This window comes from Ambystoma mexicanum, chromosome 1p, assembly GCF_040938575.1.
Source record: "Ambystoma mexicanum isolate Mex_15411 chromosome 1p, UKY_AmexF1_1, whole genome shotgun sequence".
In the NCBI taxonomy this organism is placed as follows: Eukaryota; Metazoa; Chordata; class Amphibia; order Caudata; family Ambystomatidae; genus Ambystoma; species Ambystoma mexicanum.
In genome coordinates, this window is record NC_090921.1 from 402,248,609 (window position 1) to 402,263,696 (window position 15,088).

The 15,088-nt window shown below is 51.8% G+C and overlaps 1 protein-coding gene across 10 annotated transcripts in view; it reads right to left on the reverse strand.

Annotated features, from left to right (window-relative positions):
• Nucleotides 1-15,088, reverse strand: part of EPS15L1 (epidermal growth factor receptor pathway substrate 15 like 1) — a 2,005,341-nt gene that overhangs the window by 1,043,594 nt on the left and 946,659 nt on the right. For all 10 annotated transcript variants that reach the window (XM_069649173.1, XM_069649176.1, XM_069649175.1 and 7 more), the window contains one exon: nt 8,471-8,632. In XM_069649173.1, coding sequence (XP_069505274.1) covers nt 8,471-8,632 — 162 coding nt within the window. The remainder of the gene's footprint in view (nt 1-8,470; nt 8,633-15,088) is intronic.

Genomic DNA, 15,088 nt, shown 5'->3' on the forward strand with positions numbered 1-15,088 from the left:
TGAGAAGGTGAAGAGCCATCAAGTGATGAATTACAGTGAAACAGTTTGTAATCTGTTCCAAGATGCCTGGGGTGGAGCAGGGAAATGATAAAAATATTTGAGTGTCATCAGCAAAAAGGTGATAATGAAAGCCTAAGGATGAGATACGTCTTCCTAGTATAGAGGTATAGAGGGTGAGAAGCAGGGGTCCAAGGATTGATCCTTGGGGGAAAGGTGGGTGTAAGCGGTTTTTGAGTTTCCACGAGATTTTAAAGCATCATGCTTCCAGGTCGAAGGCAATCCAGACAACAGTAGTTATTCGAAACCCAAGATCCTGAAGAGTGAGGAGGCGAGAGGAGTGGTTGAACATGTCGAAAGTGGCATAAAGGACCAAATAGCAGTATATAGAAGAGAGTTTGGAGTGGTGAGCATTAGCAAGAAGGATGAAGACATGCATGAGTGCAGTCTAGGTGGAGTGTTTACTATAGAAGACAAATTAAGGTGGATCTCCAAGGACATTATCAAGTTACTGTGATGATGCTCCAAATGAAGTCTCTTTTCCCCAGAGGCGAGCCCGTTTCCATGAGGCTAGCAAGGTGAGGCTGCTAACTTAGTCCCACTAGGGGTGGTAACATGCGGGAGCATCTCATGGGGAGGGACTTCCCTCCAGGGGACAAGGACGTGCATCTGGGACACAGCCTCTTTATTTCTCATCCACACATTATACAATCAAAACCCAACCCTTCCTTACCTATGGTAAAGTCTGAGACAATGTGTTATTGTAATGTGGCACACAGTCTCACTATGATAGCGTTCTTGTGTTCTTCTTCATTCCAGTACCTAACATAAAGAGTGTTCGACCAGCTGTTGTCAATAAAACTGATGATACGCTGTGGGAGTTCGTTAGTTAAGCTAAACAATAAAGAAGCACAAAGAGAGCAACATCCAGAAGAAGACGTCTGTGAGCTAGAAAGCCGCCAAGAGGCCCACGAGTTGGAAACAGGACGTTTGACGGCTGTGTTAAAGCAGCCGTGCGGAGTGAGGAGAGTTCACAGAGGGACGCCAGGAAATCGTCTGGTCCATTGGATGGGAGTCGACAACCTTGAAGCTCGGTGGCGTGACCTCTGGTAGGTGGAACGTGCAGTTGAAGAACTACACCGAGAATGCAAACACTAGCCTACTGCAGAGCCGTGTAGGTGAGTGCATGGGAAGGAACAAGTTACTTACCTGTAACTGTTGTTCTCCAGCATGGGTCTGGCATGGATTCACATGCTCATGAATATTCCCCGTCGTCAGGCTGGGAATCCTTGGTAAAGAAAAAACCAGTATCAGTTTTGTTTCTGATCTGTCTTTCATAGTAGTAACCAATCACTGGTCTCTGCGTCATACTGACCACAGCCAATGACTGCCCTCTACCTAAGCACCGCCTCTGGCAGCCATCTTCAGATTTGGTAGCACGTGAAGTGGCAGTATGACCAAGTGAAGAGCCGCAGAGGGGTAGGCGGGAGGGTTCGCATGTGAATCCATGCCAGACCCATGCTGGAGAACAACAGTTACAGGTAAGTAACTTGTTCCTTCTCCAGCATGGGGTCTGGCATGGATTCACATGCTCATGAATAAAGAATACATAGCAGTACACACATGCACAACCACGGGAGGTGGCAAAGGCTCAACATTAAGCATCACATCAAACTCAACATTAAGCATCTTACCTCCTCACCAGGCTCACCTCAGGCGAACAGGTTGCGCAGCACTGCTTGGCCGACCCTCGACTCCTCCCTGGAATCCCGGTCGACGCAGTAGAATTTCGTGAAGGTGTGCGTCGACCTCCACGTAGCAGCCCTACATATGTCCAGCAGGGGCACACCAGAAAGGAACGCCGTGGTAGCTGCGATCGCTCTGGTGGAATGGGCTCTCGGACGGCCAGGCAGTGGTCGGTTTGCCAACCGATGACAGTACATGATACAGCCGGAGAGCCATCTGGAAATGGAAGCCTTCGAGAGAGCCTTCCCCTGATTGACAGGTCCAAAGTTCACAAAGAGTTGTGACGTCTTCCGAAAACAGTTTGTGCGGTCCACGTAGAACTTCAGCGCTCTAGCCATATCCAGCGAGTGCAAAGTCCTCTCAGCCAGCGACGAAGGCGACGGGAAGAACACAGGCAACACCAAGGGTTCGTTGAGATGGAAGTCCAACGGTACCTTGGGCATGAAGGAGGGGTGCGTCCTGAGCACTACCCTCGTGTCGTGAAAAGTCAAGTACGGGGCCTTGCAGGAAAGGGCCTCGATCTCTCCCACCCGTCGTGCGGAGGTGATGGCCACAAGAAACGCTGTTTTCCACGACAAACTTCAACGGGGCAGAGTGCAGAGGCTCGAACGGAGGTCCCATGAGCTTGGTCAGCACCACGTTGAGCTCCCACGCCGGGGCCGGAGCCTCCACCGGCGGGAACGATCTGAACAGTCCCTTCATGAACTCTTTCACCAGACGATGAGACCACAAGGACGTCCGCCCCGTGGTTCTGGTGTATCGGGAGATCGCAGCAAGATGAATCTTGATGGACGCGTGTGCCAGTCCAGCTTTGGCCAGCGTCAGCAGGTACGGCAGTACCTGGGGAGCCGTAATCCGTAGAGGGTTAATCTTCTGTGCGTGGCACCAGACAGAGAACCTCTTCCATTTGTGTCCGTAGCATTTAAGAGTCGAGGACGCCCTGGCCTTTGCAAGAACCTCTCTGCAGTCGGCCGGTATGTCGTATCCTCCAAACTCTAGCGCTGCAGGAGCCAGGCCTGCAAGTTCAGTGATTTCGGGTCGTGGTGGAGGATGGCGCCTCCTTCCCTGGAGAGTAGATCCGCGACCACCGGCAGCTTGATTGGCGGGGACGTTGACAAGTCCAGAAGGTCCGGGAACCATATCTGCCTCGGCCACGCAGGTGCGACGAGGATCATCCTGCACCGTGACCTAATGAGCTGGTTGACGAGCCGGATTAGCAGTGGCAAAGGAGGGAACGCGTAGAGGAAAAGGCCCTCCCAGGGGAACGAGAAAGCATCGCCCATGCTCCTCGCCTGGGGAAACCTGCTGGCGAACCTCCGGCACTTGGAGTTCGTCGCCGTCGCGAACAGGTCGATCTGGGGTGTGCCCCACCGTCGGAAGAGGCGATCCACTAGATCCTGCCGTAGTTCCCACTCGTGGCACGAGCGCAGCTCCCTGCTGAGTGAGTCGGCGATGGTGTTTTTTATCCCTGCCAGATGAAACGGCACCAGAAACATCCTTTGGGCGACGGCCCAATGCCACAGGTCCTGCGCCTCCTTGGACAGTGCTGGGGACCTGGTTCCGCCCTGTTTCCTGATGTAAAACATGGTGGTGGTGTTGTCGGTGAAGATCCTCACCACCTTGCCCTTGAGGGACAGAAGGAAGGACCCGAGGGCCCAGAACACTGCACGGAGCTCCAGGACGTTGAAATGGAGGGACTTCTCCGTCGGGAGCCAAAGGCCTCTCGCGTGCAGATTTTCGGTGTGCGCTCCCCACCCTTCCAGGGAGGCATCCGTGGTCACTGTCTCCTGGTGGTCTGGGGTCTGGAAGTCCATGCCCGCCGTCAGATGCGCGCGGGTGCCCCACCACCGGACCGCTCGGCGGAAACTCTCGTCGAGTGTGATCCTCTCCTCGAAGCCGCCCGTCGTTTGGATCCAGCGCGCGTCCATGAACTCCTGCAACGGGCGCATCCGGAGCCTGCACATGGGAATGAGGTAGATGCAAGAAGACATCATTCCGAGGAGGGACTTGATGGACCTCACCTTGGCCGCGTCGGAAACCAACATCCGCTGTACCTTGCCCAGGATGGACCTGGTCCTTTCCTCCGACGGGGAGGCCAGAAGGGACACTGTGTCGAGCTTCGCTCCCAGAAACAGTGCGTTTTGCGCGGGTACCAGGTGGGACTTGGCGTAGTTCACGGAGAATCCCAGGTCCGTGAGAAGTTGGACGGTCCTTGCCGTGTGCTCCACGGCGAGCTCCCTCGTCTTGGCTCGGATGAGCCAGTCGTCCAGGTAGGGGTAGACGTGGATCCCCTTGCGGCGCAGCTGCGCCGCCACCGGTGCAAGGCACTTGGTGAATACCCTGGGTGCTGACCGTAGTCCGAAGGGGAGGGCTTTGAACTGGTAGTGACGCCCTTGGACCACAAACCTGAGGAATTTTCGGTGCCCCCTTAGGATGGGAATATGGAAGTAGGCATCCTCCAAATCCAAAGACGACAGGATGTCTCCTTCCTCCAGCTGACCCAGGACGTGCTGGAGGGTGACCATCCGGAACTTCTGCGCCTTGATGAATTTGTTCAGACGTCGCAGGTCTAGGATGGGGCGCCATCCTCCCGTCTTCTTCTTCACGAGGAAGTATCTCGAGTAAACTCCGGAGCCCCGAAGCCTCTTTGGGACGAGTTCGATGGCGCCCTTCCTGAGCATCGCCCTTACCTCCAGGAGAAGCTGAGGGACGTGAAGCTCTTTCCTGGCCACGGGGGGGACGCGCGGGCACCTTCTTTGAAATTCGAGCGCGTGGCCCCGGGCTAAGGCGTAGAGCACCCAACCGTCGGTGGAGATGGACTCCCACACGCTGACTAAGCCATCCGGCCTCCCACCGGGGTGCATCGGTGGGGGCCCGACCCCACGGTCGGTTCAATCCTGTTTCGACGAGGCTTTGCCGCCTTGACCTCCTTGGCGACGACGGCGGGGTCCGCCGGACTTGCCTCGTCCTCTGTAGGCCTCCTGAGACGACGAGCGGGCCGCTTGACGGTAGGTGGAGAAACCGCCGCCGGAACCTTTGGAGGCGCCCTTGCCTCCGCTGCTCCGAAAGGACGTCCGTCGTTGCTGCAGAACCCCAAGGGCCCGGGCCGTCTCAGTGTCCGCTTTAATGGCCTGAAGGGAATCGTCCACTGTTTTCCCAAACAGGTTGTTCCCATCGAACGGCATGTCCAGGACTCTGGTCTGTACGTCTTGACGGAAGTCCGTAGCCTTGAGCCATCCACGCCGCCTAAGGCACACGCCGTTGCCCAACTGGCGAAACCCAGTGTCGGCGATGTCCGTCGCAATAGTGATGGCGTGGTCCGACGCCACCTCACCTTCCTGTAGGATCTCCAGGGCATCCGCCCTCTTGTCGTCCGGTAGGAAGTCCAGCAGGGGAGCCTGTTTGTACCATAGCTCCCTGTCGTAGCGGGCCACGATAGCCAAGGCGTTGGCCGCTTTAATCGTCGTCGCTGCAGACGAGATGACCCTGCGTCCCATAGTGTCCAATTTCTTTCCCTCGCCGTCCGGTGGGGAAGTCGATGTGGAGGCTGTACCCCCCCCCGCTTTCTTCCTGGCCGCCGCGGAGACGACGGAGTCCGGGGTAGGCTGCGTCCGGAGGCACAGGGGGGCCGCGTCCGGGACCCGGTACTTCTTCTCGTACCGGTCTCTTCTAGCTAGCGTAGTGGAAGGGTTCTTGAGGAGGGCGAGGACAGTCTTGTCGTCCAGTAGAGGCACCGCGAGGACCGTCTTCCTCTTGGCCTCACGCCGTTGATAAAGGAATCCTTCCTTTTTCTTCTCCTCAGGGCAGAGTTTTCTTCCCCGCCGGGGATTTCACGGGGGTCCTATCGATGGGCACAAAAGAGGACTCCCTCCGAGGTGGCAGGGAGACTCTGAGCCCCGAGGTCGCCACCACTGGTGTAGCCTCCACAGGGTGAGCCAGGGTCGCCGCGACAGTATCGATAGAGGGTTTGGCCGGATGGATTAAGGCCTTCACCTCCTTAGGTGCACTCACCGCCTTATCCTTGAGGGGGGGGGACACTGCCTCGCTCCCCCTCCGATGGGGCCTTCGAGCTCGACCGGGGCCTCTCCAGGAGCTTTGCCGGGTGCTCGCCCTTCCTCTTACCCGACCCAGAGCATTGGCTCGTGGTTGATGGTGCCGGGGAGGGTGCGCCCTGCCTGGCGCCCGTAGAGCCCGACCGTTCGGCGCTCCCGGTGCCAGCGGACTCGCGGTGCTTGGCCTTGTGTTGGACCCCCGTCGCCGGGTCGTCCTCAAAGGTCTTAGAAGACCGCTCGGATTTCTTCCTCTTCTTCTCGCCTGACGGGCTCTTCCCTTCCAGCCAGTTGGCGAGACGTTGATGGCGGTCCTTCATGGTCTGCTCCGACATATTGCCGCAAAACGCACAGTCCTTCTCCACGTGCGTCTTGTCCTCATGTAAGCAGTAGAGACAAAAGGAGTGCTCGTCCTCCTTAAAGACGTTCTGCAGCTGGCATCCAGGGCAGACCCTGAACAGCTTTCCGGGCGTCGAGCTTCCCTTCTCCTGGGCCATGTCCGGGCCTGAGAAGCTTCTGGAGTCCTCCAAAGCGTAGCTCGACGAAATCTTCACCCTTGAGGGGCGCAGACGAATCCGACACGGGTCCCCGTTGATCGGATGGAGCGTCGGTGGAGCTTGAGGCTCTTTTGACCAAAAAAACAAAGTTCTTGAGAAAAAAAACGTGAAAAAATAGCACTAACGCTCGAGAGCAATAGCACGAGGATCCCAACACATGAACGTGCGGTAAAAATCTGAAGATGGCTGCCAGAGGCGGTGCTTAGGTAGAGGGCAGTCATTGGCTGTGGTCAGTATGACGCAGAGACCAGTGATTGGTTACTACTACGAAAGACAGATCAGAAACGAAACTGATACTGGTTTTTTCTTTACCGAGGATTCCCAGCCTGACAACGGGGAATATTCATGAGCATGTGAATCCATGCCAGACCCCATGCTGGATAAGTACAAGAAACTGTGGTGGTTGTGCGACCTGTGACAGGTGAATCATTTGGTCCGAACCTGCACCCAAACCGCCAGCAATAACGGGTTGCAAAGTCAAGCAGGCCAAAGAAGAGCAGAAGAAAAAAAGAAACAATGAACCCGTGACCCCTTGCGATACCGGTGAACAGTTCCCTGAGAGAAGGTAACGGGAATGGTAGTAAGCCCGGGAGGGGCTGGAAAAACCTGAGAAGGCAAAACTAAAAGACAAGAAAGATGTAGAGAATTTTGTGAGGCAACTCCCTGGTCAGTGGGGGCAAGTTAAAGGACAATGTTCAAGTAAAGAGAACACTAAATCTGTGGAAAGAAATTGAAGAATTGATGAAGAATCTAAAATTGAAGTAACTCTAGAAAACACTGAAGAGTCAAGGAGACTCTAGATGGATCCCTCTCGTCCCAGGACAAGTTGAAAGACAGTTTTCAAGTCAACAAATGTTTGGATTAGGATGGTAACTTTGCTTTGGACATCACAGACTTGCTGACGGAGCAGAGGTTTAGTTTTATTGGGGTATGGAAACCTCCTCTAGTTTTAGGGATAGATGGGATTGAATTTATTTGTATGAATAAAAGTTTGTAGTAAGAGACATGCCTTCACTTGGTCATACTCCTCAGTAGTCCAAGTCACCAGAGTATATAGTGATCAGGTCGAAGACCACCAGCTCAAGGACATTTGAATAATGGAAAAAGAGAGAAACTGGCAAAGGTTTGCTGGGATGTTTGGGTCAGCAGAGGGTTCCTTCAACAAGGCTAAGACAGTTGAAGATTTGAATGAGGTAGGGAAACTCCCAGCAGAGTGAGAGTTAAAAGAGCTTTAAGACATAAGAACACTTGATTGAGACCAACCACATTTTAGACCATTTGGGTTGCAAAAGGGTTGATGGGAGCTCAAGATGGGATAGCACTGCTAAGGATGGGTTCTACTTCAAAGGAACAGGTAGAGGGAGAGGTGGTGGACATAATTAAAGGCTAAGGCTGTATCACAAATCTGGGAGATTTTAGATGCAAAGTAGTGTGGTGAGAAAAGTAATTAGCAGAAAGGGAGTAGGTAATGGAAATTGACTTAGGAGTTATGTGCAAAGATTGGAGGGTAGATGAAAGTTTGCAGGGGTGATTGCGAAGGGAGATTAGCTTTGTGGAATGAATGTTACGAGGACTGAGGTCGGTATATGGTTGGTGAGAGACCTAGTTCAGCTCAGTCCACTGTAACATACGAGTATAAAGGCTTGAAACTAGACAGGCAACATTATGGCCTGGGGTTCTTCTGTTTATCAGAGGCGTTTTAGCATTATGCTACTGTTTTATAGCCATGTGGATACTATGACGTTGTCCTGTGTTTATGAAATGCATTTGGACACGTTTTACAATTTTATTTATTGCATTGGTGTGTACTTTATTTTGTGTTTTGTCCTGTGTTGTGAGATCCTAGTGCTCTCAATAAAGTTATTACTAAGTTTACTATTATAGCAAATTAATATCCTCTTGCCCTTATTTAAGCATGGAAACTATACGTATTCATACTTAAGAATGGCATCCATTTGTTCCAAGGACATTTTGAAACTTGGTAATAAGAACATTGATGCAAAAAGCACAGAAGAACTACACGATATAAGGTGCTGCTTCACACATTAAGAAAAAGCTAGGAGCAAAAGAAGTAAAATGTTAGACAAGCCCTTCAAATATCTTCCTTGAATGGTCTCTTACCATCTGTGATTCCTCCTCACACTTCTGCCGCACATCGCTCAGCATGTCCTTTAGCTTCGCTTTCTGCTGGTCCATTTCCTCAAGGCGGTCTTGTGCATCTTGCTTTTGGGCTTCTAACTGTTGTAAAATATTAGTTTCTCTGTCCAAGTCATTCTGCAATTCCTGTTAAGGGGAACAAGAATTATCTATTATTCACAACGAAATAATTGTTCTACATAACCAGCTCCAATTAATCAGCAAGACCATATCAGCTCCCTCTCCTAAAGAGAAGACTGCTGCGTCTGCATTTACTTCAGAGCAGCCACCCTGCAACATTATTGTAAAGAATACTTCTGTTGGGACGGTTACATCCATCCTTTTGTTCAGAGAAGTGGTTGAATGGCCCACAGCTAGGCAACAGAGTTTCCATGGCTCAGCTAGTGGTAGACATGGCTGAGCAGTCAATGTAATTTATTAGGAGGGCAATGGAGTAGATAAGACAGACTATATCACACATATAACATTCTATAGGAGATTGTCCAAACAAGATATGAAAAAACCTGTTCTGAGATGAGAATTTGAGGCACACGCTTTTTGCACACTGTACCTTTCACAGATGGGAAAAAACCATTTGCATATCAGTCTTTGTCCCGCTCACATGGGCAGTCCAGCACCAAAATGCTATGGCAATTCCTCTCTGAACAAGAGTACCAACAGCAACCCCATACACGTGTTTCAGCCTTGTTGGGCCTCATCAGTGTGGTGGAGCTGTGCCTTTCTGAGCACAGTGAGCAGGGAGTCCACGTCTCGTTGCCCCCAGGTAACATAGGGTGACCAACCCCAAATTTCTTGCAAATATTTCAAAAAAGGTAGCGCTCCTCTCCAGAAGGAACAAGTTACTTACCTGCAACTGTTGTTGTCCAGCATGGGTCTGGAATGGATTCACATGCTCATGAATATTCCCGTCATCAGGCTGGGAATCCTCAGTAAAGAAAAAAATCAGTTTCAGTTTAATTTCTGAACTGTCTTTCTACTATTAACCAATCACAGGTCTCTGGGTCATACTGCCACCAGCCAATGACTGCTCTCTACGTAAGCCTCTCCTCCGGCAGCCATCTTCAAATTTGGTAGCACATAAAGTGGCAGTAGGACCAAGAGAAGAGCCGCAGAGGGGTAGGAGGGACGGTTTGCATGGGAATCCATGACAGACCCATGCTGGAGAACAAAAGTTACAGGTAAGTAACTTGTTCCTTCTCCAGCATGGGGTCTGGCATGGATTCACATGCTCATGAATACAAGAATACATAGCAGTACACACATGCACAACCACGGGAGGTGGCAAGGCTCAATATTAAGCATCTCTTACCTCCCCACCAGGCTCACCTTCAAGCGAACAGGTAGCGCAGCACTGCCTAGCCGACTCTGGACTCCTCCCTGGAATCCCGGTCGACGCAGTAGAATCACTTGAAGTTTTGTGTCGACCTTCAAGTAGCAGCCCTGCAGATGTCCAGCAGGGGCACACCAGACAGGAATGCAGTAGTAGCAGCAATCGCTCTGGTTGAATGGGCTCTTGGACGGCCGGGCAGCGACAATGCATGATGAAGGTGCATGATGGAGCCGGAGAGCCATCTGAAAATGGAACCCTTCGAGAGGGCCTTTCCTTCGTTCACAGGTCCAAAGTTCACAAACAGCTCTGATGTCTTCCGAAAACTCTTTGTGCGGTCCACATTGAACTTCAGCGCTCTAGCCACATCCAGCGAGTGCAAAGTCCTATCAGCCGGCGACGAAGGCGATGGGAAGAAAACAGGTAACACCAAGGGCTCGTTGAGATGAAAGTCCAACGGCACCTTGGGCATGAAAGAGGGGTGCGTCCTCAGCACTTCCCTCGTATGTCAGATATGGAGGCTTACATGAAAGGGCCTGGATCTCTCCCACTTGGCGTGCGGAGGTGATGGACACAAGAAAAGCTGTCTTCCACGATAGGAAGTTCAGCGGTGCTGAGTGCAGGGTCTCGAATGGCGGACCCATGAGCCTGGTCAGCATCACATTGAGCTCCCACTTCGGGGCCAGAGCCTTCACCGGCGGGAATGAGCAGCAGTCCTTTCATGAACTCTCCTTTCATGAACTCCTTCACCAGGCGATGCGACCACAGCGACTACCGCCCCGGAGTTCTGGTGTAGTGGGAGATAGCCGCCAGATGGATTTTGATGGAGGCATGTGCCAGCCCCATCTTGGCCATTGACAGCAAGTACGGCAGCAATTGAGGGCCCATGATCCATAGGGGGTTGATCTTCTGTGCACGGCACCAGACAGAGAACCTCTTCCACTTATGTCCATAGCATTTAAGAGTCGAGGATGCCCTGGCCTTTGCAAGGGCTTCCTTGCAGTCCGCCGGGATAAATAAACAACAAAGTCGGGTAATTTGTGACCATTCAATGCCTAATACCACAGACACGCCCTTACCAACACCGGGGACGCTACCACCCATACAATGCCTAATACCACAGACACGCCCATACCAACACCGGGGGCGCTACCACCCATACAATGCCTAATACCACAGACATGCCCATACCAACAACAAGGGGCCGCTACCACCCATACCCCTCACCATGCGTGACTTATGCTGCAGTCACACCACTACACCTACTGGGGGCGCTACCACCCAAATAACAAACCATTCACCTCGCATAACTAACCTCAGTCACACCCCGACAATTGGTGGCGCTACCACCACACACAGTCATATGTGAGATAACCATGCATAACCTCATTATAGTCATGCCCCGACATAACTGGTGGCGCTACCACCAAAAACACAAGTACACTGTTTAACCGTGCGTGACTCATCACAATCACGCCAATACCAAACTGGAGGCGCTACCGCCCAGATACCATACCACGTGGCACTACCTCTCAAATACCCTTGTGTCCTACCTATCCACATCTATACTGAATATTAGGCTGAAGGCGCTACCCCCAGCAACCACATTGAGAGGTAAGATATGCTGACCTGGCACTCACACCACCAGCACCCATACTTATAAATTTCATCGAAGCTTCACCCATATAAGGGATAATTGAAGGCGCTACCTCCAATATGACTAAACTCCCGAAGTAATACATATCTTCCGTACTGTACTACATACATCACATATTACACAGTATGTATTTCACATTGCAACGTTAAAAACATTTGCGGATTGATGTATTTCTTTAAAACACCATAAATCATGAATCCCAAACGCAATCCACTCCTAAAAGTCCATGTCGCAATTTAGCAACCTAAATGCTGAAAATCCTCAAAAAGTTACATCTAGTCTCTAAAACATTAGATGCCATGAACCCGACCCAAATCCAATCCTAAAAGTCCATGTCGCAATTATGCGACTTAAATGCTGAAAATCCTCAAAAGTATTAAAACTAGCTGTTTCATTCAGCAACAAGTACCAAAAACGCTCCATCCATACCTTGACGTAACTTAAAGAAGCACTAACAAAAAAATCTGTGCCGCATCCTATACAACCTTCCAAGTACATAGCCATGTTAAAACATAGAACTCAAAAGAATACACTGCACTGAACAGAACAGCGAATCACTCATCCCCACTTCCATGCACATCCTGCCATCCAGTTGCCGCTCCGCTGCGCAATTGCCACTTATCGTCTTGTATCACATCTAAAAGCACAGGATTCTACGGATGCCCACTGCAAAATGCAGCAGTCTGTGTCTCCTAAACATTATGACATTAGACACATTGTCTACACGAAATAAAAGGTATGTTTACCGCACCATTCCAAGCTTGATCCAACCGCGAAAGCTCCTGCTGTCCATCACACGAGCCGTGAATTTTGCATAAGTTCTGTTTTCTACATGCAACATGGTTGACTCGATTCCTGAACCGATCCCACTTATTCACAGTGCTCCTGAAAATGGTACGTTTAGTACTCCACAGTACTGTCCCTTGACTCAGATGTCTAAATCCTTCAGTTTCCTCGCAACGGCACTAGGGAAAAGGAAGTCACCTCGTCATTGCGTTCAGCTGCACTGTGAGGTTCTTTACTCATAACCCCTCTCCATTACGCTACACAGCAACCTTGGTCTCCAACAAAATGCATCGGGTGATGAACGATTCAAGACTTTGAACCACGGCAAACGTTCCACCGCATCACCAATATACCCTGCTACAACACCATGACGTCACCATTCCCTCCAGAGCGTACTGCTGGTAAGAGCTCTGCCTTCAGCTGTCAGTTAGAACCATACCGGCACATTTACTTGCTTAGGAGTAACGTTACACAACTGGTGAAGTCCATCTAAAATGCCCATACTGCATACAGGCCTGCAATGTCCCAGATGCACTGTACCAAGACAAGAAAGGCACATGATACTAATTACCTCTCAAGTTCAGGAAACCCTCAATCAACCATGCTCCGTTTCTTCTGCGCTAAAGTGCCCTCCTTTAGCAGATATGTCCAGCTGTTGGATAGTGCTCCCCTCTCTAAGTTTTTGGACACTATCCTCTCCTCGACCTTTCAGGAATATGTTCCCCTACTCCGACAAATGGGTCAGCTTCCCTTTCCTGAACCGGTACTACGGTCTCCATGCAATACAAGGGGTGAACTTCTAGAAAACACCTCCCTTACTGTGCAGAGGAAGTCCAAACATAACGGGGCTATTTCTTACTCCTTCCCCTCTTTCCCCTTCCCGCACTGGGTGATGGGCCTTACTTGTTTGTCTTTGGGGGCAATGTCTGTCCTCTTGCCATTCCTTCTGCACCCCCGCAGCAGATTCTCCAACTGTTCCACGCGTAGGTTTCGCTTTAAAAGACCAGCTCGTCGTCAATGTAGTGAAGCAACTCCCAGCTTTCTTAGGATGACATGCTAAGTTTATTTCCAGCTTCATAGACATCTTTATAGCAGTCAAACATGTTACATTTAAGTTACTTATAGGACAATAAAACACTGGCAGCCCATCACCCAAGGCAGGGGGCTAACCAACTGACCAGGTTAGAACATTCACCCATGCATTCCATCACTCAGGCATAAACTCTCCACATGACATCACAACATTCCTTCTGCAAAGCCAAGCCATACACAACACATCTCCTCCCCTTACATTGCACATCACACATAGCAAAGCATTACACAACATCGACGTCCCATGGCGTCTAGCTTCTTTCCCTCGCTGTCCGGTGGGGAAGTGGAGGATGACGCCGTCGCCCCTGCCGCTTTCTTCTTGGCTGCCGCAGAGACTACGGAATCCGGGGTCGGTTACGCCCTGAGGCACATAGGAGCGGAATCCGGCACCCAGTACTTCTTCTCGTACCGATCTCTCTTCACAGGGGCCGTGGAAGGGTTCTTCAAAATGGACAGTCCTTCATCCCCTATGTTGTCCAACAGAGGGACCGAGAGTACGGTTTTCCTCTTGGCTTTCAGTCATTGGTAAAGAAATCCCTCTTTCTTTTGTTCCTCGGGGCACAGCTGGAAAAGCTCAGAGGCCCTGGCGATCATGGCGTGAACGGAGCCAATTTCATCGGGGGGTGGGGTAAGCACAGGCGAGAGGCAACGGGAGATCCATTACCTCATCGCCACCGTCATCAGTCCCCGTTGTTGCCTTCTCTGTCCCCGTCTCCGTCTCATCCCTCGGCAGAGGGGATGAAGGTTGGAAGGGAGGGGGAGGATGGATTTGCCTCTGCTTGCTCGGAGGGCTGCCCGACGGTACAGGCGCCGCTGGATCGTCCGCTGGGGGTAAAGGCAACCTTGTTCTCATCTCCGTACACAGGGTCTGCAAAGCCATCAAGCTTGCTTCTTGAATTGTCCTGTGGCGTGGGCATCGGTTGCAATGGGAGCGACGGTTGGGGCGTGGGGTCTTCAGTTTCCTCTACGGCCAAGGTATCCTCGTCAGCTCCACCGTTGCTCTCTACGTCTGCCTCATAGGGATCCTTCCCGTAGGTCCTGACCTCCTGGAACTTCTTATCCAGGATAGCTTTGACGCCAGCCAGCTCATTCTCGAAGGTGGTATCTGTGTCCGTTAGGGCTACCCTGCCCCCCGCCTCTTTCTAGCCCCGGGGTTTCACAGGGGTCTTCTCGATAGGCTGGAAAGATGTTTCCCTACGGGACGGCAGGGAAACTCTAGGCCCGGAAGTCGTCTCGACTGGGGTAGCCTCAGCAGGCTTCGCCAGGGCCGCCACGACTCCTTCAATCGAGGCCTTTGGCGGGTGAATCAGAGCCTTCACGACCTTGGGCACATCTGAGGCCTTCACCTTAGGGCGAGGGTCACCACCTCGCCCCCCCCTTGGCTTTCTCCATCGGGGTCGACCGGGGCTTCTCCCAAAGCTTATCTGGGTTCTCTGACTTCCGTTTCACTGAGCCAGAGCGTTGGCTCGTGGAGGACGGCATCAGTGACATCACGCCCTGCCTGGCAGCCGAGTAGCCCGAACCAATGGTGCTCCCGGTGCCAGCGGACTCGTGGTGCTTTGCCTTTTTTTGGGCCCCCGTCGCCGGAGCACCCTCAAAGGTCTTATAAGACTTCTCAGACTACTTCTCACCTGCTGCTGGGCTCTTCGCCTCCAGCCAGTCAGCGAGTCGTTTACGACGGTCCTTCATGGTCCGGACAGACAGGTTCTTGCAGAACACA